This window comes from Psittacula echo (assembly GCF_963264785.1).
Source record: "Psittacula echo genome assembly, chromosome: 4".
Lineage (NCBI taxonomy): Eukaryota > Metazoa > Chordata > Aves > Psittaciformes > Psittacidae > Psittacula > Psittacula echo.
Window position 1 is genome coordinate 46,141,107 of NC_137738.1, and position 25,875 is coordinate 46,166,981.

At 40.0% G+C, this 25,875-nt stretch overlaps 1 protein-coding gene across 13 annotated transcripts in view; it reads left to right on the forward strand.

The window, feature by feature from the left end:
* The first annotated feature begins 6,550 nt into the window (after window positions 1-6,550).
* The window catches only part of REPS1 (RALBP1 associated Eps domain containing 1), a 64,022-nt gene continuing 44,697 nt past the window's right edge, over window positions 6,551-25,875 (forward strand). For 10 of the 13 annotated variants that reach the window (XR_013956624.1, XM_080615712.1, XM_080615724.1 and 7 more), the window contains exons 1-2: window positions 6,551-7,060; window positions 23,301-23,424. Coding sequence is in view for 11 of the 13 variants with exons in the window: in XM_080615712.1 (XP_080471838.1) it covers window positions 6,908-7,060; window positions 23,301-23,424 (277 nt within the window). In the remaining 2 variants the exon portion in view is untranslated. Of the gene's footprint in view, window positions 7,061-12,342; window positions 13,500-14,956; window positions 15,170-16,452; window positions 16,557-17,999; window positions 18,126-23,300; window positions 23,425-23,448; window positions 24,027-25,875 lie in introns of those variants that run through there. The other 3 variants (XM_080615713.1, XM_080615714.1, XM_080615716.1) reach the window with 3 other exon arrangements.

The following is a 25,875-nucleotide window of genomic DNA, read 5'->3' on the forward strand; positions in this document are numbered from 1 at the left end:
ATCCCTCCTATACCTCAAACATCAGAGAAATGTCATAACAGTGTTGCTTTTAACAAAATAAGATTTGAAAGCACACTGGGGTGGTTTTGATCTAGAGGACTTTAAGAAAAAGAAATAAGCTAGATTATTGCTATTTTAAACAAATAAAGTGAGTTATTTAAACAAATAGAGTGAGTTAGAGCAGCCCACGTCACCATGGACAAAAAAGAAGGGACTCAAATCCTTGGAAAACTGATCTTAATGGAAAACAGCTAAAACAATGGGCTAAGTCAAATTCTGACCAAGAGGCAGAATCACACTTTGAAATAACAAACCCATGAATCCAGAACAGAAAAGGTACCAAAGCACAAGGAAAAGTCTAGTTAAAGTATCAATCTCAAGAACATCAATATTGTGGAGGATTGTATTGCTAGTGTGAGGAAGAAATATATGGAAAGAAAGGTTAAAGGCAGAAATTTAAATCCTTAAGTAACAGATTATAATAGAAAACTGTTACTGAAAAAAAAATAGTAAGATGGAAACTAAAATCTAAGTAAATGGAAAGGAAAAAGTACATTTATTTATGCAGCTAAAAGCAGAGAATAGGAAAAGGAAGGAGTGACTATGTGTGACAGATGTGAAATTTTGCTTTCAGCACCTCTTCCCACCTTGTAACCAATTTCTGACAAAGTCATTAATGTGCCAGAAGTTTCCTGAAGTGGCCATTAACAACCTTCCCATACAGCAATCATTATTCAATGGAATAATGATCTCTTGGGAAGGGATAACGTCCTCTTCCATCAGCAAGTTACAGTGCACTTCCACATTCAGGGAGCAAGAGGAAAGAGTGAGAGGTATCAGAACAATAAGAACTGATCAAGGTTCCAGGCAGACAGGAGCTAAGTAAATAAAGGTAGTGAAGAAGGTGTAAGATTGTTTTCAGACTAGCTGGGGCTTCAGTAATTTGAATTTTAGGGCTTCAAAACAAAGAAAGATATTGAGGGACTACAATGGTAACCCAAATCATTAAGAAAAAGTAATTTGAATATAACCTTATCATACTTCAAAGAAGTTGTTATCAATATGCAAATAATTTTAAAGAGACTTATGTATGTGAGATAGTGCCAAAAAGTACAAAGAAAAGTTAAACTCTCTTACTCCTCTTCACTCTATGAAACTGTGGAGAATATATTTATAAGAGGATGCACACAGTCATGAATAATCTGTAAATTAATATGGCAGCAAGACCAGAGGCATTTATAGTTAAATGTCGAAATACTCTAAAAGGAACTTTAATTTCTGTAAGAAGAGATGCATTTTATAGTATCATGCAAGCAGGAGACGTCCTCTCCTTTTGGAAGAAACAAAGATAGTTTTAAAATTTAAAGAGAGGTGGGATTTGAACAGCTCCTCAGGCTTTTGAAGTGCTGAGATACATATGAAAAGTCACCCTCCCTGCAATCCATTAGCTTCTCTGGAACCTACCAAATACATATAGCTGTTCTGTGCTGACAGTAGGTGCCCCCTCCCCATTTTGAGATGCGGAGATGAAATCTCATACAGAAATCTGCCGAAATCATACGTGAGTAAAAGGTTTCTCCTTTACAATATCTTCCACTTTGATTCTTTTAATTGAAAAAGTTTTCCTTTAGAGGCTTTCATTTGACTGTGTACTCTTTTCAATCATTTGATATATTTGGATGAAAGAGAAAAGGGGGCAATTTTAAAAACATGCAACTTTTACAAGGGCTATGATAGATAATACAAATTAAAAGCTTAAAGGAGAAACCAGGGAAAACTGAGCAGGGAAAACTGGTGAATGATATGGGAAACGTATTATCCATTCTCTACTGAGGAAATTTACACAGAGAAATATTATTAAATACTCCACAGATACTGGATGTCTCCAGCCAGGATCTCATACATATTTCAGTGGTGACACAACACACTTAGGGAGGTTGCTGAGAAAGTTATTTTCCCTTACGGAATGTACTTGCACAGAGGTGCAGGAGGGACCAGAATGACCACATTGAGGTGACTAACATTACTTTAGATCTGCTGTTTGCCTGCTGAACACTCCTTGCAAAGGTGCTCTCCTTGTATAGAAGGAAGAAAATACTTTCCCCTCATTGTTATGGTCTGCTGCATGGCTCTATGGAGAAAGGATTTAACGCTATGGAAAATCTCATAGCCTTAAATGTGGGATGCCCTTTTGATGAAGAAACAATCCCAGCAGGACTGATAGAACAGAGAATCACAGATTCACAGAATCATAGAATCATAATATTATAGAATGGTTTGGGTTGGAAGGGACCTTAAAGATCATCTGGTTCCAAGATGGCACAGGCAAGGAGGTTAGTTCTTTGAAACATGGGTGCCATTTAATGGAAGGTAAAATCAGCAGCAAGTGAAACCTGACCATATGACAAAACTGGTGTTTTTCAAAATTGCAAGAATGTAAATGTCAAGGCTGGAAAGAGGTTGTAAACTCTAACACACAGAACATACATGCAGAAACTTACAGAAGTTTTGGAACAAGCATCTGTAAAGTGGTTAGATTTGCATTAAAATGTTGCTTCCACACAAAGTAAAGATGCTTTTAGAAAAACAGAACAGGAACTTCTTTTATTTGTAAGTGTTAACACCATTCTAAAAATATTCTCTGCCTGGGAATAAAGTACCCTGTACCCTACCTCCAAAGGATTCTTCAGTTTTGGGTTGGTTTTGTTGTTTTGGTTTTTTTTTTTTTTAAAGATCAGGCAGTAACAATAAAATGCTCTAAAGCCTGAGACAGCAGGGTTTTTTTAAACATCTCCCATTCATTTCTAGCCTTAATCTGCTTATCTTTCCAGTAAAGACTCAGGACAGAACAAGTTCCCATAACTCCTGATGAGCTGCAAGTAAAGGAGTATATTGACAGAGATTGCAAAACTTGCTCCACAGCATTATGTATGCAAAGAACTTAGAAAGGCAATGACAAATAACGTCAGGGTTATTTTTCTGAACTTGGGGAACCAAGTAACAGATTGAAAGTGGACCCAAATACATATAAAGTACATATTTGGGACAAGTGGACCTGAATACATATAAAATACATATAAAGTATGTATTTGGGTCCACTTTCCATCTATTACCTTGGTTGAAAGTTATTTGAAGATATTCTAATAAAACAAATAAACATCAGAGCTTGTAACTTACTTCAGTCCAAATAAGGTAGTACACGAGACCCACTAACTGTAATAAGAACTCAGAAACTCAGAGGCCCATCAGAAGCAGGTAGATCCTAGACATGGGGCTCCCACAACACTTGATAAAGACGGGACCCTGTAAGTTATGTCTATTTTTATAAATTAGTTTCATCATGTGTAACAACTAATTTTTAGGAACCAATAATAATTTCACAGGTGATTCAGAAGATACTGAAACCTGATCAGTGTTTTAACTGGCATTTCCCTTAAATGAATAAAACATTACTTTTTTTTTATTTTAAGAGGAATGGACATACCTATTTCTGGTCACACATCAAATTGTAAAAACATTACTTCTCTAAAAACATAGTGTTTTATTGATGTATAGTTTGGCTCTGATTTGAAGAGTTGTTCTGGGCAGCAAAATAATCTTGCACTTCCTTCCATCTGGGTCATCAGACTTGGCATTCCTATGACAGTGATTATTTTCTCTGACTTTGATCTCTTAAAAGGATGGCTGTTTTGATATCAATATCTGTCATCTCATAGTTGCTTCACAGAAAATAAAACAGTAAGATTAGGCACCGGGTGGAGAATAGCTTAACTCTTAGCTGTTCAGAGCTCTGATCCTAAAAAAGTACATTAAAAAGACAGAATAAAAGGTACACTACCTAAAAAGCCCAGAAGAGTTCATCTTCTTGCTCTGCTTAAATCATCATTCAAGGCAGTTAAATCAAGTTTTTAATGTACCAAAACCTGAATCTACTATAGCTAAGTGTATCACTAACAATACATTTTGGTGGGTATTTTCCTATAAACCTTCTTCTTTGCACATCTAGTATGAGCTCTGGAAAATGCTGTAATACAGATCGCTCAAAACCAAAGTAACTCAAAATTGAAATATGGTGTCATTGTTTGGGTCAGTTGCACTGAAAAGTGTGCATATGGAGAAATTAATATATCTTACAAACATGCAGGAATACTATTTTCCTCAGTTCATCCTGTAGCAAACAGCATATTCTCCAGCCAAACAAAATGAATCCTCGTTGGAAATCCACTTAAAAGACTTTAGTCCATTTTTTTTTTAATCTCAGTAGATGCTAAATCTTCCCTAATGGGAACAGGTAATGTTCTGAACAGCTGATCCCTCCTTGCCCTGGAAGTTTGCAAGGGGCCAAATGGAGTAGGGGAGAGATCCCATAGCTAGACACAGAAACATTGCACTGGGACTCCCTGAGGCAAAGATGATTCTCCCATATGAATTAGACCTTGTGAATTAGAAATGAGTTTGCTACATGTCCTGTCATTCTTATTCTATCTGCTCAGTTGCTGAACTAGCACAAAGCAAAAAGGTAAGCTTATGGTATGGGCTTGGAAATCAGACTCAACAACCTGTTTTCCAAAACAGCTACCTATTCCAGAATTGTTTGGCATTTGGACAAGTGGGAACAGTCCATACCAGGGAGCCTCCTCCCTGTATTATTCTTTGTGTCTTATACAGATAGTTGCAGCCAAATGATCCCCATTAATGTTGAAAGAGGGCTCCTGTTGCAAAAAAACCAAATAATAAAACAGGAACTCAACTAAATTAACAAGTTCAGATTACTTTTAGACATAAATGTCAAAATTATTTTGACAATAAAAGTGTTTTGGGTCCTTACACTAACTTACAAAGAACTTTATAACTACAGCCATATACATACATTAATCTTTCAAATGCCAGTGCCCCAAGTATAATACAATCACTCAGTCTTTAAGAAGCAAAGGCACTTGAACCCAATCATCTGCTAGTAAGTGATTTAAAAAGCTTTTCTGTAAATGGCTTTGTAAAACTAATAGAATTGGAGTGTGCAGTTTAGCTGTGGAGGAAAGGCTACATTCATTTAACTTGCAGAGATACTGATGTGGCAGTGGCTCCAATTAAGTGACTTATGATGCTCAGTTTGCCTTATCTAAGTCTGTAAAAGCATAATTAGATATTATACAAAAAGTTAATTATTTTTCCTGTATAGCTTATTTTTGAGGAATCTTAACTGAGAAATGTGATCAGTCTGTGTGGTTTAATCATTTGGGATTCTAAAAGCTTGATAATGGTACATTTCTGGGAAGATCCTTTTGCTTGTTATTTTAACTATAAAGCTAACATATCAGTGGTTTTCAGGAACTTTAGTTAGCAGCAAAAGGATATACTGTGTATTTCAAATACCAAAGAAGATGAATCTCTGCAGTTCAGAGTATAACTATCTTAGAAGGCAGAAAGCTGAGCTGCTTAAGGGAGGTAGAGCAGTTGGCAACAGCAACCTGGGAAGAGAAACATTAGCAGAGTTGTGAAGGAAGGTGGAGAGTGGAGTAAGGGAAGAAGGATAAACAAAGTATCAAGTACTGGACTGCCACCTCAGCAAGATTTAAACCAGAGCAGGTGATCAAAAGGGTCTAAAAGACAATTGCATTCTTCCTAGGCACTTTACTCTGTCAGGGATGTCAGATTTCAGAAGCCAAAGTAGCTTGGAAGGAATTTTATTAGTTTACTGCAGCGACAGCACGGATTTACACAGGGGAACAGCAAGTCCAGGAAAACACAGCCAAGAGAGCTGTGCAGAGCAAGAGCTCCGGCTGAAGAGACAAGTGAGCTCTTGCCTATTCTTTCTTGTGCGGAGTTAACCGGGCCCCTTACTGTGCGTTACGTGGTGTTGCATCAGGTCCGGACGGTGGCAGAACACTTGCTGAGTTAGGCTGCCACAGCAGGGCCGATGCAGCACAACGGGCCGTTCTCCACAAGCCTCCAGGAGAACCCGTACCGGCGGTACCTCCCGCCGTATCCCCGGAGCCCAGACTGCCACGCCGGCTCAGGCACGGCTCTCTACTGCCGCAGTCGAGCCTCGCGGCGTCGGGCCGGCTGCGTGCCCAGGACTCCCGCCTGAGTTACCGGGTTGCTCCCTCGGCGGCAGAGACCCCTGCGGCAGCGGCCACTGCGTGCAGCCACGGCCAAGCCAGTGAGAGACAGACGCAGCCGCTGTGCCGAGGTCAGCAGAGTGCCTGCGTACCTGCCCGGCGCTCCGACGGGAGCTCAACACGTTCCCAGGCGGAAAAGAGCAGCCCAGCCGGCGCTCCCGAACCGCCGCGCCCATAGGGGGCGCTGCCGCGCACAGCCGCACAGCGCACCCGGACCCCAGGAAGGCGGGCGATGCTGCCGCCACACCTCCTCACGGCCCGCCCGGGGGCGCGGCACCGCGGAGCGGGGAGGGGCGGGCCGCAGGCGGTGTGGCACGCCATTGGCCCTTTTTCCAGCTGACCCCGCCCCCCTCTACCGAGCCTGCCGCTTCCGCCGCCGCCGCTCTCGCAGAGGGGACTGGCTCCCTGCGGCGCGGTGGCGCTTTCCCGCGCCCGCCTTTCCGGGGCGCGCTCTCGCCGGGCGGTCGGCGCAGGCGCGGGAGGGGGTTGGAAGGGGGGGGGGAGGCGCGCAGGCGCGCCGCCGTGTGGGCGGTTGGTGGTGGTGGTGGTGGGGGAAAGGTGTGAACAGCCGCTCGCGCGCGGCGGTTGGCTGGGGCGCGCGGCGGCTGGCGGCGTGTTCCCTCCCCGCGCCTCCCCCCCACCTCCCCGCAGCGGTCCCGCGCGCTCTCCGCTGTTCCCCCCACCCCTCCTACCCTCCCTCCCCTCCGCCGGCCTGACCGCCGCCGTTGTTGGATGCGGGGCGGCGGTAGTAGCAGCAGCAGCAGCGCCGCGCGGAGCCGGGGCGTAAGATGGAGGGCCTGACGCTGAGCGAGGCGGAGCAGCGCTACTACTGCGACCTCTTCTCCTACTGCGACACCGAGAGCACCAAGAAGGTGGCGTCCAACGGGCGCGTCCTGGAGCTCTTCCGCGCCGCGCAGCTGCCCAACGACGTGGTCATGCAGGTAACCCTTGCGGGTCCCCCGCGGGGGCGGTGGGCCCGGGCACCGCCCCGCCGATAGTGCCCGAGGGCAGGCAGACCCGGCCGGGAATGTCGCCGCTCTACTCTGCCGCGCCCGGCTCGGCCCTTCGGCAGGGCGGGGGTCGTCCCGCCGGCTTTGGCGGGCCGGGGCCGGGAGAGTCGGGAGCTATTGTCCGGCGCAAGAGCCGGGCACCTGAGCCCGTGCAGCGGGAGAAGGCTGAGCTTCGCCGGCCGAGAGGAAAGGGCGACGGGTGCAGCGGGTCGCTGCGCCGGGCATGCTTGTAGCAGCTCCCGGTTATAGGCTTGTGGGGCCTCCGGGCACGGGGCTAGGAAGGGGCTGTTGGTCATCGCTGCTGGCTAAGTCCAGCAACTGGTAGGAAAGTGTCTTGTTTGTTTCGTGTCAGCAGAGGCCATCCGAAGCATGAGAACTCGAAAGCATTTTGGGGATGCGGGGGGGATTCATTCCTCAGTCTGCTGATGAAGAGCAACAGCACAGAAGGAAATCTGGGTTTGTATTGTTGGGTGCCACTGACGCTGATCCACTTGATCTAAGCCATACAGTCTTTTTTTGACATCAATTCTCGGCAGGTATTACCTTACCTTTAGTTATCAAAACATTTCTAACAATGAAAAATGCAGTGTTAAGAGTGACAGGGGCCCATGCTTTCAATATATATGTGCACAGTTTCAGGATTCACTTCCTTGGCTGGATTACATCTAAAAGTTGTAGCGGTATTGCAGAGCTGCTGACATAGAAGAGGGGAAAATCCGCTCTAATGTGACTTGTGTAATTATTTGGGGAAAGTATTCCCAATTAACTCTTCTTATGAACAGCCATTTCTAATAAATCCCGCTTCTGTAGTTCTCTCTGGCCTTGTTCAGTACTTCAAAGTTTATGTCGTGTTTTGAGTTGCTGTGGGTAAAACTGTATCTAAGAAGCCATGCTGCCTTTTATGCAGTTTCATCCTAAGCCTAGTGAGATAAGCAGCCCTTTTAACAAAGCATTAAAGTTTAGCCAGAAGTGCTGTACACAAATTTTGGCATTCTGCAGTTTGGTACCAGGTTCCAGGGGAATACTTACACTTACCTATAGCGTGTTTTGGTCTCCTAAGAGTAAGTTAGTTATTTAAAATGAGTTTGAGATGCAAAAAAGTAGAAGAGGGCTGAATAAGAAGTGCTTCTTAACTGGTAAAACTAGTAATCGCTTATTTGATGACTTGCTAGACTGGACTTAATGGTAAGAGTGTCTGCATGCTCAATATGATGAGTGAGATTTCTCAAGGGCCACCCACTGCTTCTTTTTGTGTGTTGCCAACCAGTTTCAGAGAAATCATCCCAGGAAAGTGAATGCTTACATGTTTGTTGTATTTAAAATCTATTTTCCATAGAACTTGTCCAGATCACTGTACAGATAAAGTAGCGTAGTCCTAGAGAGTTTTTTATATATGCACGGATGTAGTGTAAGAATTTTGAAAGAGTTAGAAGTATTTGCAATTTTGAATACAAGTGGCCACAGATTATATCGTTAACTGTTGCAGATGAGGTTAGATATTTTCTTGCAAAGTAGATCACATCTGAAGAAAAGAAACTACTCGGGCATCATTCCATGGGTTCTAAATAAATTAACTTGAGAAGCAGACCTGGTTTATCACTGTAGTGATCTCAAGCAAAACCTTGAGTTAAAACGGCAAACAAGATATTAGATTGCCTGAGGAATGAGACTGTAAGTAACACAAAGAAAGTCAAAATGCCTGTAGCAGCTTGACCCGTTACCAATATCATGTGAAGTTGCTGTTGGTCACCTGTAAAGTACGTTATCCTTGTGAGGGAGAAAATTTAGTTGTCTTGTTTTTATGTTCTCCTTGAATTGTGGCTGTGTATCAGGTTAATGCAGGCATGAATGTAATGGAAGGGGTTTCTTTGAAGGGAAGTTGCATTTGATGATGCTTTGGAAGTTGTGACTATAACTAAAACCTCAAGATGATATGGGTTAAGAAATAAGGAAACCTTGTGAAAGACATGGAATTTTCTTTTGACCACATGCTGCTATGTTCTTCCGTGTTCATTTGAAGTACCTGATGCTTGTGCGGAAAGGAACTTGATTCAGTTACCCAAATCTTGTATAATCATGAAATGCAAGTGTAGTACCAGTCACGTGAATGCTGAATACCTTTGTAAGTGTGCAAAACATAGTACAAAATCATCACTCTTCAAACTCACGAGGACCAAGTATTCCTGAGGAACTCTCGAAGCTTTTCCTCTTCAGTAGTACAGGCCTGTAGATACCTTTAGATAATTCAGAGCTGATTCTGTTGGAAATGAAAATTGGTGACAGTTGCATTTTTAGGCCCATAACTTGTTCTGCTTGCAAATGTGTTGTTTGAAGGCTGGATAGATGTACAACTTTTCCTGCAAATAGTTCTGTTTATGTGAGATCTGTCTTGCAGCAGGAAACGTTAATACATGCATCTAATCGTTGCTAATCATTCTCATTTCTGCCTCTAAGGGACAATGTTGGCTGCCTGTTAAATGGGAATAAATGGACATATGGAAGACTGAAACAGATATGGTTGCTGTATCCAAATCACATGCTCACAAAGCAACAAAACCCTGGAAAAGAAAAGCTCTATGTCCACTTAGTGCACACCTACAAAAGGACAGCCTTACTACCAAACAAAAATACCACACCAAAGGTGTTACAACCTTAACTGCACATGTGAAAACACCAGCCTTTATTAACCCATATTTCTGCCTTTTTGTGCGCATCATGGAAATCAGCATTAAGGTAGAAGATTTGCATAAAATAGTGAGTAGAAATGCCTGTGTTGGGATAACAAGTCCAGCTACGTCACAATAGTTACGTGAGTCTTTAAATTGCTCTCAGGGTGTGGTTTCACATTGCAGCCAAACCAATGTAATTGTGAGTTGCCCCTAAAGCAGGAGGTTCAGTCTGCCCTCATCCATGTGCCCCTGCTGCCGCTTCTGTTTGCGAAGAGTCTAGTGCCTGTCCAATGCTGTTGTACGCTGGCATCAGGGGCTGTGTGGGAAGAAAATTAATCACGATTTTTTGTTGATTTAACTCTGTATCAGCTAACACTGGAGTTGAATGAATGTCAGTGCTGGCACTTTTTCTGGAGCAACTGGCCATTTCAGTTTTGATCTAGCTTGTGTTTCATGGTAGCTTAAACTGGTAGAAGCTGGAGCTGGTTGGTGCTGGCACTGGCATTGATTTGAACAGACAGTGAGCTGTTACAGGAAGCTTTTTCAGCTGAGAGTTAGGCAGTTTTGTCGAGTTATTTTTCACTTGACTCAGCTGCCTGAGCTCATGGCTCAGTTGCATGTGCGTTAGTGTTTGTATTAACAAGTAGTATGACACAACACAAGTGATGCTGAGGAGCTGCCATCCATCCAGTATATGTATTTCAGAAGCTTTCCTTTGATAAAATTCTGGCCTGGTTAGCTGCGATTTGTTAGGTGTATTCCAAGAGTGTATCCTCTAGGTTAGCTTCACACAAAAGAAACCTGTTGCCTCTTCTGGAGTGGCTGCATAGTGTGAACCAGAACAGTGAGGGTGATCAGGAAATGGGCTTCATAAGCACATTCCACATCTGACCTAAAACCCTAACATAGCTATGTTATTGAAGTAGGTTCTTGGTACCTCTTTACTGGTGAAGAAATCATTTGAAAAGCTACAGTCAGACAAAAAAAATGGATTGTAACCTTCATTACTTGTCCGTGGGATTAATATAATAGCTGTCCCATTTGTTCAATTTGTAGGATTCTTTCTTGGGTGATTTAATCACAGAATATTTTATAAACTTGCACTCTTTGGTTGTGAATCATAGAAACTTCAAGAAGCAATCAGTTTTGCGTATGATACTCATCTGAAGTTTAGTCAAGGCATCTTGCTTTAAAATGCAACATTATTATAAAACAACAAATACAGGAATATTTGATGTACTCTCTCTAGAATGAATGAAATGTCATTTTCAGTTTTGGCCTTGTGCAGCAGTGTTACCTGACTTCTAATTTAGTGTTAGAAGGTCTTTGAAATGACAGATGAATCGGGTGATTATGCCCAGTTTCATCAATCACAGTAAAGCCTATTTTTGGTTCTTGTTAACCAGTCTCAAGCTTTTTTTTTTTTTTTTATTGCCCTTTTTTTTTTTTCTCCTTCATTTTTAAGGAGTCTTTACAGACAGATTATTTTTGATTGTTTTGTGTCATTGATGGAAAAATATGGTCTCTGGTTGTCTACCTCAAGTCTGTCTGAGTTTGCTGTCTTCACATCAAAAATTGTAAGAATCACATCACATGCCTGTGATGCCACTGCCTCATTGTGAAGTCCAGACTCTTGGTGTAGAGCCTCGCTTATTAGCTGCAATTTCTGCACTGTGCAGAAAAACAGCTAAGGTGCAGGCATGTGCTGCCTTCTGTTCTTGGAGTGATAGCTTTTGGTAAACATAGGGAACAGACAACATGGAGTGGTAGTTTCCTCAGATGCCAGAGTTTGTCTGCTGGCATGTGGTGCAATTGTAATTGGAATTATAATCCATAGCCACAACATGGCAAAACAAAATTCAAGTTTCTTGATTTAAAATGCTGGCCTCTTTGTTGAAGAATGGGTGCCAAGAGAAAGGGATCTAGGAAAACAAAATTGTTCACAAGGATTTTATTGTTGCAGTTAGTGTTTCGGTGAATTTTCCTAGACAAAGACTACCTGTTTATCAAATCAGTTGGGTTTGCTAAATGCCAACTGCAAATGGAAGCTGAGCCAGGGCGTATGTAGGCTTACCTGTATGGTGAAGACATGCAGAAAACTCAGCCTGGTTCTTGTTCATTTGCTGAATTTATTATCTTTTCAGAACTAGTGGGATAAGAAGTTAGAATCCCTATAGGAAGCTTTTGCCTTCCTTTCATACCTAATCTGCAAACAAGCCCAAATCTTAAAAAGAAATCACCTTATTGAATGGCGCCCGTATATTTGAGGTTTGTACTTTTTATTTTAAAATTTACAGCTTTTGTACATGACTTTTCAAAATAAAATTAGTTTAGACTTCTGAGGCAATATTCACAACAGGTCATTGTTAAGGCGTTCGTGCAGTGTAGAAATATGTAACTACCAAAGTCTAGAGCTTTTTATGATTGTAATATTATGTAATTTATATAAAATTTTTATATATTTAAAGCATGTTTGTACATACCTTATGCTGTATCTCAGATCTTGTTTAGGAAATAAAGGGTTGTTAGAAAGCTGTTGTAAATGTATACAGTGCCTGGGTCCTCAATTAAGAATATCCAATTTGTGAAGTATGTATTTTTTTTCCTTTCAGATGTTACTGTAATAGAGTGTTTTCCTTTCCTCTCAGTTGAACAGTAAGTTAGTTTTATTTCTCTGTAACGATGAGGTCTATAAGTAGTCTACTTTCTGCTAGTGTCAGAAATGGCTTTTAGTCTGCTTTATATACTGTGAATTGTACGTTTGAGTTTTCTGGTGAAAAAGTTTAGTTTAATGATGTTACCTTCACAGAGACTATAGTGAGCTGCAAATTGTTTTCTCTTTGCAGTTAATTAGTTTGAGTAGTCTCATATCTCAGCAGCATTTAGTCAGAGAACAATCACTGTTGTTGAAACGAAAGGGAAAAGTTAATGGCAAAACTTCAGGACTGTAAAACGTTTGTTTTCAGCTGATTTCTCAGTGTAATTGGTTTTGAGCTTTTGAAATTGACTGGCATTTATTGTGTATAGTCACTTACATAGTAAATAATTCCTTTATAATTCCCTATGCTGCCACAGCACTTACCTATTTCAGGTATTACAGCTCAGCTTTGTTTGAAAACATTTTCTTTTTTTTTTTACTTTTTAAATGTGCCTTCAGATGACAGCAGGGATGATTAATATCCATTCTGACATGACTGGATAGAATTCTAATATCTGTTCAGAAATATCAGGACCTTTGGCAAGTACAGCTTAGAATCAAGTTAGCTGTACAAAATTATGAGTTGCAAACTTGATCTTTTTTTTTTTTCCTGTGAAGATGATTCTGTTGTATTAGAAGTTTTGTTCTGTTGTATTAGGAGTTTTGAGCACTTTACCCACTGCCTGTGAAAAATGGCAAACGTGCTTTCATCTTAGTCTTATCTTCATTAAATACTACGGCAGATGCTGTAATATTGTAGGACTTTGCTGGCAGCCTCTATTACTTTTCAGTTAGAGTTGCTTTCAAAATATTATTTCTTACAGACAAGTTGCACACATTAGGTCATAAATATTTGCTGTTTAGATTAGTCCTGCTTGTAGAATTCGTAGACTTAAAACTGGAGTTCTGCTCTTTGCTTAGATGAATTTGAAGACAGAAGCAAGTGTGAGAGCAATATTATGACTATCAGATTTTTCTTGCTGGCGCTCGAGCAATGATTAGTGTAAGAATGTATTTCCCTTTTTTTATTTTTCTTTTACTATTTCTTTAGATAATAAGATCTTTAGAACATTAAGCCAGCAATGTAATTCTTTATAAACTAATGTACTGGGTTGCTGATCATGTTTGTGACTTGCTTGTTTTTCCAGCTGTCGTTGGTGTCTAAAGAGGTAAATTATCTCCTGCACTTGTTATACAAAAGCTTCCACGTTATAACTTAGGCATGCCTGTCTAGGATGTATAGGAACTGTGTTTTGCTAGGTTAAAGGACTTAGAAAGTCTGACCTGAAATTCTGGAATGGTTGACTTCTGACATCTAAAATGCTCCTGAAGTATGGTATGAGAACAATGAGTAGACTCAGTTTCAAATGCATCTTCAGTGGGTGACCAGAGCTGAGCTATGTAACATGAAGCATTAGGTGCCAGCTTACTCCTGCTTCAAACTATTAGTTGTTAGTTTTGTCAAAATGTTCTTACTGCAGTAGTGTGTGCAACATGGTTTGGGTTTTTTGGGGTTTTTTTGTGTGGTTTTTTTTTTTTTTTTTTTTGGGGGGGGGGTTTTTTTTTGTTTGTTTGTTTTTTTGTTTTTGTTTTTTTGGTGTGTTTTTTTTTTTGTTTTGTTTTTTTGTGTTTGTGGGGGTTTTTTTTTTCTGAATTAGAATGTCTTAAATTGTTTAAGTCCTAGCGTTAGCAGCTCTATTCTGAGTCTCAAATGTACCTCTGTAAACAAGCACTTCTTAGAACTTTAACCTTTGTTTAAACTTTGGTAGACACATTGTTAAGAATTGTAGGCCTTACTGGGAGGAGAGCAGTGCTCAGCTAAGTAACTAATTAACACTGGTCACATTGATGCTCAGAGGAAAACAGATTGAGATGGGAAAGTATCATCAAGTAATGGGCACAGTAGCTTCAGGTAAGGTAGTACGGAAGTGCTCAGGAATAACAAGACCAGATCTGAGCAGTCCTGTTTAGCTAAACTACGGCACATTCACTAATTCTGGGATCAGATAATGCCTTAATCTTCATATTACATTAGCAAAGAGAAGCACATGTTCATTTCTTACATTTGTTCTGGCATATTGATGAGAGGCCATGTGTGGAGAAAATATCAAGAAAAGTAAGAAAACAATTATTAGCAAGGAATATGAACCGTTGGAATGCTTTGGGTATAAAGAGGTCTCAAAGGAATCAAAATGTCTATATGAATGCTGTTCTCTTCAGCATTTAGCACTTAAGTAGGATTTTTGCAGGAAAAATATTCAACCTAATACTGCATGGCAGGAGCTTTGACAATCAGAACATCCATGTGACCTCCTTGTACTATTTCTTATTGGAGTAATGATTTGAAATACTAAATATATTATTGCTGCAAAATATCCCTCCAATGCCTGCTGCAGCTAGATGCTTTCTTGGTGCTTACATAGATACTTTGGCTGCTACTGGTTTTTTTTTTGTTTCCAGAAGATACAATGACTTGAGTGTTACAGAATGACGCTGGAGTCTCAAATTGTCACAGACTGGCTCAAGCATTCTTGCTGAAGTGTGTTTCTTCATCTCCTGTTCCTTGAACTCTTCATGGCACCATGATGAAAAAGACACCTTTGTTTTGAGGGCAGTTCTTAGCAGCCTGATATGTGACTATGTCATTTGCTAAGGAGGGCTTCTTTGGGCAAGGTAAAGAAATCAGTTAGAGTTGTAAGTGCTCTTGATGTGGCATTCTGTTCAGTTACCTCATTTCTGCCTTTTCTGCCCCTCCCTAAATGCAAAGAACACAACTTTCTTGAGGCTGCAGTCATGTAAGAAGTTTGAAGTCAAATGAACAAACTGTTAATGCCAGCCACATGTTCTCATGTGCCTTGTACCTCCTGAGATAGGTGTTGGTTGTACAGTAGACAGATTCAGCTTAATAATCACAGTAACTTTTTGCTGGCTTACTGAGTTGAAGAATCCTACTGTGTGATCAGATAGATGAGCAACAGTTAGTGCTTAGGAATTGGGGAACTGGGAAACTGAGAGCAGAGGAGGAAGGAGCTGTTTAGGTTAAGCAGTAATGTAAAATTGCTTAGGAAGAGGAGACAGGTATGTGGAATATCTCCTTTTTTAAAAAAGAACCTTTCTTTATGCATCAGGAATTAGAAACCATTCTTGTAAGTCCCCAGGCTGTCTTTTGCTGCTTCAGGTTTTTTTATTCCAGTTCTTCTTGCTGCTTTATTACCATTACTGCTTGTAAGGTACCTTTCTCATGAGCACCTACTCTGCTGGAAGAACAGCAGTAGAGAGAATCTTAATGCAAGGAAAGAACGACTCTGCCTTGAGGTCTTTCAGCTATGACTTTTTGTTTGGGAGGGTAGTAGTTGTTTTCTACGTGAGTGTTCATCTGGTTGCCTGGTTTTTCCTTCGTTGGTGCTATTGAACACGTAAAAAAGGAATATGCTTCTTTATTCTGTCTTCCTTTTGAGGTTATTTGGCAATAATTTGTTTATCACACAGTATCACAGTATGTTAGAGATTGGAAGGGACCTCAAAAGATCATCTAGTCCAATCCCCCTGCCAGAGCAGGAACACCTAAATAAGGTTACATAGGAATGTGTCCAGGTGGGTTTTGAATGTCTCCAGAGAAGGAGACTCCACAACCTCCCTGGGCAGCCTGTTCCAGTGTTCCGTCACCCTCACTGAGAAGAAGTTTCTTCTCAAGTTTAAGTGGAACCTCTTGTGTTCCAGTTTATACCCATTACCCCTTGTCCTATCATTGTTTGCCACTGAGAAGAGCCTGGCTCCATCCTCATGACACTCCCCCTTTATATATTTATATACACTAATAAGGTCCCCCCGCAGTCTCCTCTTCTCCAAACTATAGAGACCCAGCTCCCTTGACTTATAGTCAAGTAGAATGGCCTGTGGCTCTAGATCTTTGGAGAAATATCCCCTCTAAATCAGTATCTTGGACTTCTTTGTAGTTGCATGTAGTGTGCATCTGCCTCATCTTGATTGATGGTGGTTACCATGTACTACCAAATCAAGAAGGGAACCACTGACCTCAGAGAGCTGTGGTGCTCTGCAGGTAAGATGCATGTGTGTAGGTTGTGACAGCTTTTGCAGGAGCTATTATCAAGACCACAAACTTTGATTGTAAATGAAAAAATCAAAGCTGCTGCATTAGGAAGTGTCTGTTAAGTGAGGCTAATCTACCATGAACGTATATGCTACCAGGAAGAACGGGAGATGCTGCAGGCCACTTTGGGCATGTGTTGATGTCAGAAATTACCTAAAATACAACTGGTTCAAAAAGTACTACAGCAGATGAGAATTCAGTGTGGTTGGGTGTTTTTTGGTGGTGGTGGCTTTGTGTGGAGGTGGGGGTTTTGTGGGTTTTTTGTTTGGGTGTTTTGGGGTTTTTTTGTCACTTGTTTTTTTTGTGTGGTGTTCAACATTCATTTGTTAAGGTGTGTATTTTTCATGTACATGTGTCATAAATCAGAGTTTAAAGTTTTCAGTGCTTTTTGCTGCTTTATTAGCAAAGTGAAAACATGACTCCAGATCTGACAGCCCTTACTCGGGGAGTGGACACTCTTGTAAAACCGAGCCCTAAGTAAGCAGAGTCATTTCTATGAGGCTTAAATATTGGGTCATTTTTTAAAGAGCTAAGTCTTTATTTCTGATGTGATTATTCTGAAATTTCATTTGATTGAAACACGTGTGCTTGAACCTGAAATGACCTTTGGAATGGGAAAGTTTGGTTCTGGATATCTATAGAGAGAATTACTTGTCAGAGCTGATAAGTAGCTTTTTCCTCCTGTTGGTATTTCAGTAGTCCGCTTCCACTGTGGATATGTGTGGTGTGAAAATAAAGGGCGGAGAAGTATTAAGAGAGGCTGAGACAGTAGGAGACTCTAAATAGTTCATTGCCAGAGAGCATGTGTCATCTTGGAAGTCCTCCAATACTATTGGGTTTATTTCTTTAAAGGCCTGTGTTCTGAAGCCAGGTTTATGGCATTGACAGAGATCCATCTTCATGGAACTGTCAGTAAAACTTAAAAGGAAGACCTTACTATTCATTGCATACTATTGGTTACGCAACAAAGTGCAACAGTGTCCAAATATAACCTGTGCCTGGGAATTCTTAGTATCAATTAATTAACTATATTTACTACTATGCTTCTGAAGTACCTAATAAGATAAATGTATGCATTATAGGTAATTTTATACTTGCAGTTCAGCACATGAACATTTCCTACTTCACACTTACTGCATTAAATATAGCAGTTCTTGATATCCTCCATAAATAGATTTTGCAAATGATCTTCAGATGGGGTAAGACTGTTTAAATGTTTGTCATATGCTGCCGTTAGTGCTGAAACATAGAATTCAGAGCAATACTCGGGCTGTTTCTTTTAGTGGCATTTTTTGTCCTGTCTCCAATTCTTTTCTTTGTGTGCAACATGTTTGTGGAGCCATGTGGAGAACTGGGTCAGAGACTAGACTTGGTTAAAAATAACTCATCGGAGGAAAGATCTTTGTCAGTTCTCTGTCTTGTTCCTGCTATGGAGTGCTGTCAACAACTGTTGCATCTGAGAAGCTACCTGTCAAGTGAGGTTTTTCTGAAGAAAACTGAAAAAATCTTGAATAACTAGTAAGTGTTGCTTTGACCAGTTAATGATAGGTGAGAGATTGTAGTTAGAAAACTATGTCAGGCTGTGTGGTCTCCAATTAGTGCGATAGATTGAGATAAATGAAGTGACAAGAACTGATCTATTGAACTGTGGTTGCAGAGTAGCAAGATTAGAAGGTAACATTGTGAGGAAAGAAATGTATTCAACCTGTAAAAAAAGCACAGAGGAGCTTTTTGTAGGTCTTCAATCTGTATTAATGATCAGGGATTTTTTTCTGCTACAGTAGCAATGATTGGGAAGTATTTTTTTCAATTTCCCTTATATACCCCCAGATTACATTAACCTGTTCAGATATGGTTAATTTCTGTTGTGTCTCAGCTGGGTGGGTTACATGACTTCAGGAGAGCTCCTTTGTTGGAGAGCATATTCTAGTACCCACTTTGAAATTGTATTCCAATAAACTTGATTTGGAAAACATCCTGTCATACCTCTTTAATGCTTAAGTTTGCGAAGAGCTTTAGAATTCTCATCAATGAATTGCTGCATATGGGATGCAGAATATCGTTGACATGATAGTGTGTTTAGGTTTAAACTGTGAATCAAAATCAATCTGTAATTGGTCACAATTTTATTAAATAACTTAAAACTGAATGCAGGTGGTTATTTTAATTTTTCTAGCCTTTTTTATCTGAAGTAAAACATTACCTTTTTTCAATGCATTTCTTGGTTTTCTTTAAAAGGTTGGTGTCAGTATGCACGGTAAAACTCAAAAATCATGTACTGAGTACTAAAGCACAAGTATACTCATGGTCTGGTTTAACTTCAGTTTGTGTCAAGTGCTGTAAAAGTGATGTGAAAACTTGTTTTGCACCTCTGGTGCATGGTTTATTTTTTTATTATTTTTTTATCTTTACTAGGAAGGTAGTGTGCATGTTGCTTTATTTGTTTTACCGTTGAAGTCATCCCTGCTTAAATGCTGTTGTACTTTTGCATGAATAATGTTTACAGATAATGGACTTGATTTGCCTTGTGGAAAAACCTGGGGACAGAGGGACTGTGATGTTTTCGAACACTCTCCCAGAGAGGTTTCTCAGTTCTGGAAAGGGCATTTCACAACGCTTGATAGAGATGTGATTTGTTCCACTTCACCTGGAATTTTTAAGGGTTCTCAAGTCTAAGTTTTTTTTTGGTTCACAGACCTTTCCAAGTTCAAGGACCTCTTGTTTGAAACCTGTAAGAGTTCTAAAAGGCACGTGCTTGAAATGGTGCCTGTTGTCAACATACTGCTTCTTTTGCATGTCTGATCTGTGCCAACTCCTGGTATTGGTGGTGATGCTGTTACTTCTTTGCAGTATGATGAATGCAATTTCATAATTTACTGCACTGAGGTTTGTTTAGTTTGTGCTTTGAAGTGTTTTTTTTTGAGGGGGGAGTTGAAGGGGAGAGGTTATTGGGTTTTGTTTGTTTGGGGTTTTTATCACAGCTTCTAGCAATTCTGGAGCTTCACAGAATTGTTGGCCTTAGTCCAGTTAATTGCAGTAGAGTGATATCAGGATCCTTATATCTAAGGAGATGAAAACAGTCATGGAGCATTTTGTTTTGAAGGTAGCTCTGCATTGCTTGAAGAGTTTAAGGAAATTCCTTATTCTCTCTCTTCCTAAGGAGATGAAAGCCCTAAACAGAAATCTTAGTGAAACAATCCCTTGACTATTTTTTGGTTTTTATCTCTTCTCCTCCCCTCCCCCATCAGTATAGCTGACTACCTGTTGAATGTTTAAATCCTCCTTCAAGGAGATTATAGGTAGATACTGTTTTGAGTATGCTCAAGCATGCTGTCAGTCAGCAGGGGAGTCTCCACAAGCTGTTTGCGTTTAATAATTTTCCTCAGCCTTCACTCATGTTTCTGATTGGGTTATATTCTGTGTTGGAAATAGAGGACTCCTTTAGCTGTCTGTGGGTGGATCTGACAGCTACTTGTTCAGTAGCAGAAGGACATTATTTTTTGTTGGTTAGTGGGCTTTTTTTATATCCTTAGCTTTTTTTCTTTCCTTGATACTTACATGTGGTGTATTTTCTACATTTACTTCTATTTACTTTGAATCCATGCTTGTCTTTCCTTTCTAATGCTTATCTGCCATGCTAGCTTAATTATTGATTCAGTTTTTAACTGAAGTTTTTGTCAATTTGGCAATACTGACTAGCTCCAAAAGAGGTAATTTCTAGTCTAGCACTGGCTTTGAAATTACCCAAAGCCATTACTGCCTAATGATTCCATAGGTTATAAATGCCTATGTCATTGCTTGCTTTCATAAGAAGCTTTCCCAGAATCTGCTCAGTTATTCATCTGTCAGTGCTAGGTTGCTGGATCCACAGGCTTTTTCTGTGTTGGGTGTAGTCAAGTACGTGGACGTTCATTAATCTTCCAGAATACAATGCTTTAAAAAAAAATGAGTTGTTCTTCCTGTCACACTGGTTTACATTGCTAGGTGTCTCTTGAATCTTCACTGCTTTAGTTCTGTAAGTTATTTAAACTTAGCATTATTATTTTTGGCATTAGAAAGGGTACAGGCAGTTTAGTTTAGATGTTGATGCCTCAAAGTTTTTGACTGTTTGAATTGTCACCTGTCAATTTACACTGTCACTCCTTTCTTTGTGGCACTTTTTGTAGTCCAACCAACCTGTTAAAACTAACATACTGTATTCAACTATACCGAATTTTTTCTTTTAGTTAATGAACATTAGAAAATACTCTTGTTATTCCCCTGACTTCTGTCCAGATAACATGCTACAGAAATACTGTAATGGGAAAATACAAATAAGACAGGTGCTGTAGGACACTGTGGGAAGTATAATGCAGACATAGCCAAATGATTTAACTCAGCTAGCTTCTGTCCTGCAGGATTTGAGTCCATGTAGCCCTAGACTGGCTGATCCTCTTGGGACTTCTGTAGGACTAAGTGTTTGTCAACTTCCCACAACTTCCTGTGATAGCTTATACAACAGTTTATGTTCATGAGGTCCTAGAGTCTTGGTGCATGGTAAGGAAACATGCAAGCAGCTTTTTGTTGAGCCCATATCTAGCTCAGCTATAGTTAATAAACCCATCTGTTTGATTGCATGGAGTTACTGAAGCCTATTTCCTGTTTCAACAGTGCTGAAGCATACAGACTAACTTCTTGTGGATCATGTGGTTCAGTTGCTGTTACATGAACATGTAGTTGGCTTTTTCAGTTAGAACATGCCTGCAAGCAGGGCTCTTCTGCTCTTCAGAACTGTGTCCTTCGAAAGCTGGGAAGTCTTTCAGGACAGTTTTCTCTAAACCCAGTAACTGTACATCCCAGTAGTTAGGAAAATAAACAAATGTAGGAAGAGACCAGGTTTGTCAAACAGGGAACTTACGACTGAGCTCTGCTGGGAAGGGTAGGGAGAGAAATTAGTATCCATGAACGTAGATAAGGCTGAGATTCTCAGTGCCCTTTCTGCCTTGATCTTCACTGACAAGGTCTCATGGGCCTTTGTGCCTGGAGATGGGTTGAAGAAGAAAAGAAACTAGTAGTACTGCAAGAAAATTATGTATCTCTTGAGGAATATCAAGTTCATGGGATTAGATGGGATGTTTCTGATGGCAGAGAGAGCTAGCTAGTGTCATTGGAAGCCAGCTTTCCCTTTGAATAGTTGTGGAGATCAGGGGTGGACCTCAGTGACTGGAGAAAGACGTCCTGCGGCTGTCTTCCAGAAGGGCAGGAAAGTTGATCTGGGGAACTACAGGCTGGTCAGCTGCACTTTGGTCCCTGACAAATTGTGGAACAAGTGCTTGGAAGCAATTTCTAGTCATATAATGGGCAAAACAGTAAAAAGGGTTAGCAAGCATGGATTTACCAAGGGTACTTGTCAAACATTGTCTGATGTGCTGGAAAGAGTTGAACTGTGGTTGAGGAGAGAAAAGCAGGGATGTCATCTTCCTTGACTTCAACAAGCCTTTCACCATGATTGTTCAAGAGCATCCTTGTGTCCCATTTGGAACATTACAGTCTAAATCAGACTGCTGGATAGGTAAAAAGACAATCATTTCACTTGGAGAGTCTGATGTAGGATGTGTTGTGCTTAATATCTTATTGATGACCTGGCACATGCAAGAATGCACCCTCAGCAAGTTTGCAGGTCTATAGTATGGAGGGATGTGCAGGCGGTATGTTAGAATACACAGCTGCTCTCTGCATGGACCAGAATTTTTCACAACTTGCAACAGAAGACTGAGCCACCTTTCCATTATCTAGAACACTGGAGAAGAAAAGAGGAATAATACACCACCGCTTCTTTGTTGAATTTCTTAAATGAAACAGCATCTGTGGCATTGCTTGGAGAACCTGAAGTTCTGCATTCTCCTCCAATGCTTAATTCAATGCATGTATACATGGATACTTCTTTCTGGTTTTATGAATTCTTTATAGGTTTGTTTTGTAAGTTCGAAGTTGAGCTGTACCAAGCCTGCATCAGAAATGGCTAGAAGGTATCATTCACAATTGTCTAGCTTTTTAACTTGTTATAAATTCTGACCTCATTTTTGAAATATTTGGGAGAAATTTGGAGGCAGACCATTTCTCTGACTTGGTCACTAACACGCTGTTCAATTTTGTCTGAGAGTTATTTAGAAGTCTTCATTTTGTGTTTTTCAATCGCATCTGACAATATAATACTAAAAATGTTGAGTGCTGTTCCTTTGTTATTGCAGTTGCTGAAGACAGGCAATATAGCTGCTATTGCTTATCTAATTACTAGCTAACTAGCTAATAGAGACATAGGATATTGGTTTTGTGTTCTTGGTGATTTGGGGTTCTTGTTGCTTGAGTGATTTGGTTGTGTTGTTTGTGTTTTATTTTTTAAGGAACATGACTCCAGTTATTCTCTTTCTGTCTCTCACATCAACTGTGCAAAACATCTAAAGCCTAGGTGAAAATAAGAGTGGATAATTGGGAAAAACCAAAGTTTTAGCCTTGGTACTTCTGGTTGTGAGGAATTGCATACTCTGACTCATGTCACATATTTAAAAATTGCATGTGAAGTTGTTACTGAAAGATTAGGAAACTGTTATAAGCATTTAATGCAGGGCATGCTGGTCTTCAGTGTATGAAATCACCTCTGTAGAGCACTTTGTGTTTAAGTTTCTTTGTACAAGTAACTGTGTTTTATTTCAGATCATGGAGCAATGTGGTGCAACAAGACTTGGCTATTTTGGAAGAAGTCAATTTTACATTGCTTTGAAACTTGTTGCTGTGGCCCAGTCTGGTCTCCCTCTAAGAGTGGAAAGCTTAAATACAGGTAAATCACAGGACTGAGGGGAAATGGAGTTGCTGAGCATCATTATTATACTTGGCTCACAGTTTCTTGTAGAGTGACCTGTAAATTAGTGGGGTACATCTTTTTGTACACATTTCTGACTTAAAAAGATACTATGGAGAGACTACGAGGGAGTGTGTTCTTACTGTGCAAAAAATGATGTGAAATACCTTACTCTTATTCAGTAAAAGTATTGTTCATCATTGGTAAGTGAGCAGCTACTACTGACCATTGTGTAGATACAGGTTCATTCTGTAGATTATCAATGTGAGTATTTGTGTGCTACATCTTCTGAATAAAGTACTAATGGGACTAATGTGAGTTGGAAGGAAAAGAATGATGTGGCATTTGCAGGCTTTTGTAGTTGCTGAGCTCATGAAGCCTTGATTGCAACAAATGAAAGGTCGTTTTTCTGAAGTCATATTCCTTCACTCTTGGCTTGACAGTTTTCTCCTTTCTTTAGCACAGATATGAAGACTGGTGGTTTAAGATTTTTTATTTTTTTTTCTATTGAAAAACCTGACCTGTAAGAGATCTTTGAAGTCTGTTATCAGCCAAAACACCTGTTATCCTGCTTTTAAAAGGTCAGCTGTGGTTGGGGTAGTGAAATAGGAACAGGAGAAAGGCTTTAGGAAGATGGTTCAGAACAGCAGAAAGAGCTTTGATATGAGGCTCTACTGTAGCCTTCAGAGTGACATAAGCAGATCCATGTCAGTGCTGCTCTGTAAGATGAAAAGAGACTTGGGAAGATGTAGTGAGTTTTAAGCCACGGTAGCTTTTTGCAGCATAGTATACGACTCAGAGCTGAAAAATATCTTAAGAGCACAGCTTTGCATTGAGGTGACTTCCCTCATAGATTTTATGTCTGTAGAAAACATGTTATGATAGAATTGATATATGGTAGTAATTAAAAGAAACCTTAGGATTTTTTTGTCTAAAGCATCTAAATTAAACCGTAGTTAAGGACTACTAGGGCTGAAGTATTTGACAAAACTATAAAAAAATTAAGAGAATCATCATGTATACTTTTACAGTTATGTGTATTTGAGGATTGTACAAACAGTATGTGCTGCTTTTGTGAGTGGTTTTGTATTTTTTTTGGAGAAGTGCATGGTTTCAGTCAATGTTTTGCTAGTGTTCGAGTTCCTTTCTGCTCATAACCCACCCTGTGTTTATAAACCTTTTTTCTGATGAGTCTTCCCTCATTTTTTCAGCAAGTTGTAGCAGAATGCCCTCAAATCAGAAAGTTGGAAATGGTCCTTCGACTCTTAATATCTGATAGAATTGGGGCTTTATATAACAAGTGTGGGATTTCTCATCAAATGCCCATTGGAGAAGGCAAAGACTAAAATCTGTGTATGTAGCTTTTTCCAGAGTTTTTATATGGTTTATTTTAATGCAAGATACCTTAACTGGAAGGAGCTTTTGTATTTACCAAAAAAAAAAAAAAAATCAGAAGAAACTTGAAGGAAGGAATTAATTCTAAACTATAAAATATGTTGTTGTAAAATTAGCAGCCATTGGAACTTTTATGATTTAATGTTTTCTTTATTCACAATAATACTAGAAATAGTTGTAATGGTTTCTGGACTTCTAGGAATAATTTTATGTAACTGGTTCCAAACCTACTAAATCCTTCAAGTACAATTGTCAGAACATTTATTTTTGCCCTAACTGTTTTTAGCTTTGGTTGTCTGTTGCCTTGGTTGCAGTGGTTCCAGTCCTGTCTATGAAGTTCCTGCTTCTAGGATGATTCACGTGTTGTGGCAGCTATTAAATAACTAAAATAGAGCAGGCTGAAGAGTCGTAAAATGATTCTAAGCTTGTGTTACCTTTCTTTGAAAACTGGCTCAGCAGGCTGGCCGGCTGGATTCTGCCCAGAGTCCATCTCCACGAAGTCTGGAAGAGGAACTGTTAGAGCCATTCCAAGCTAAATCGTACATTCCTTCTTTTTTCAAAGTAAACCAGTTACAATTAGTTAAAGCGTATATTTTAGGACATTTACTTTTTAACTCCGCATTTTATGCATGTTTTATTCCATGATTTTTTTTTTTTTTTTTTTTTTACTGTTATTCCCTCTGTCATCTTGGTATTTTCTCTCCCCTTCTCTTCTTTCTCTTGCTCTTTGGTTCACCATGTGTCTCTTCAGTAGACAGGAATGTGAGTTGCCGAGTGCAGACTACAGTCAAATTTTGAGTACTAAGTCCATCCAACACAAGTGTCATCCAGTTGATTCTTGGTTAACTTAAGTACTTTTTTGATTACTCAGATGTACAGTGTAGTAAAAATACTAGTTTAATTATTCTGCTACAAGCCTCTAAATCTGTTGTTCCTTTGCTGTCCCAGAAAATTTTCCTTCCGGGAAGCTGAGAAATTAATGAGCCAGTGTCTACTTCAAATTAATATTTATTTTCTAAGTATGGAGTGCAGGTT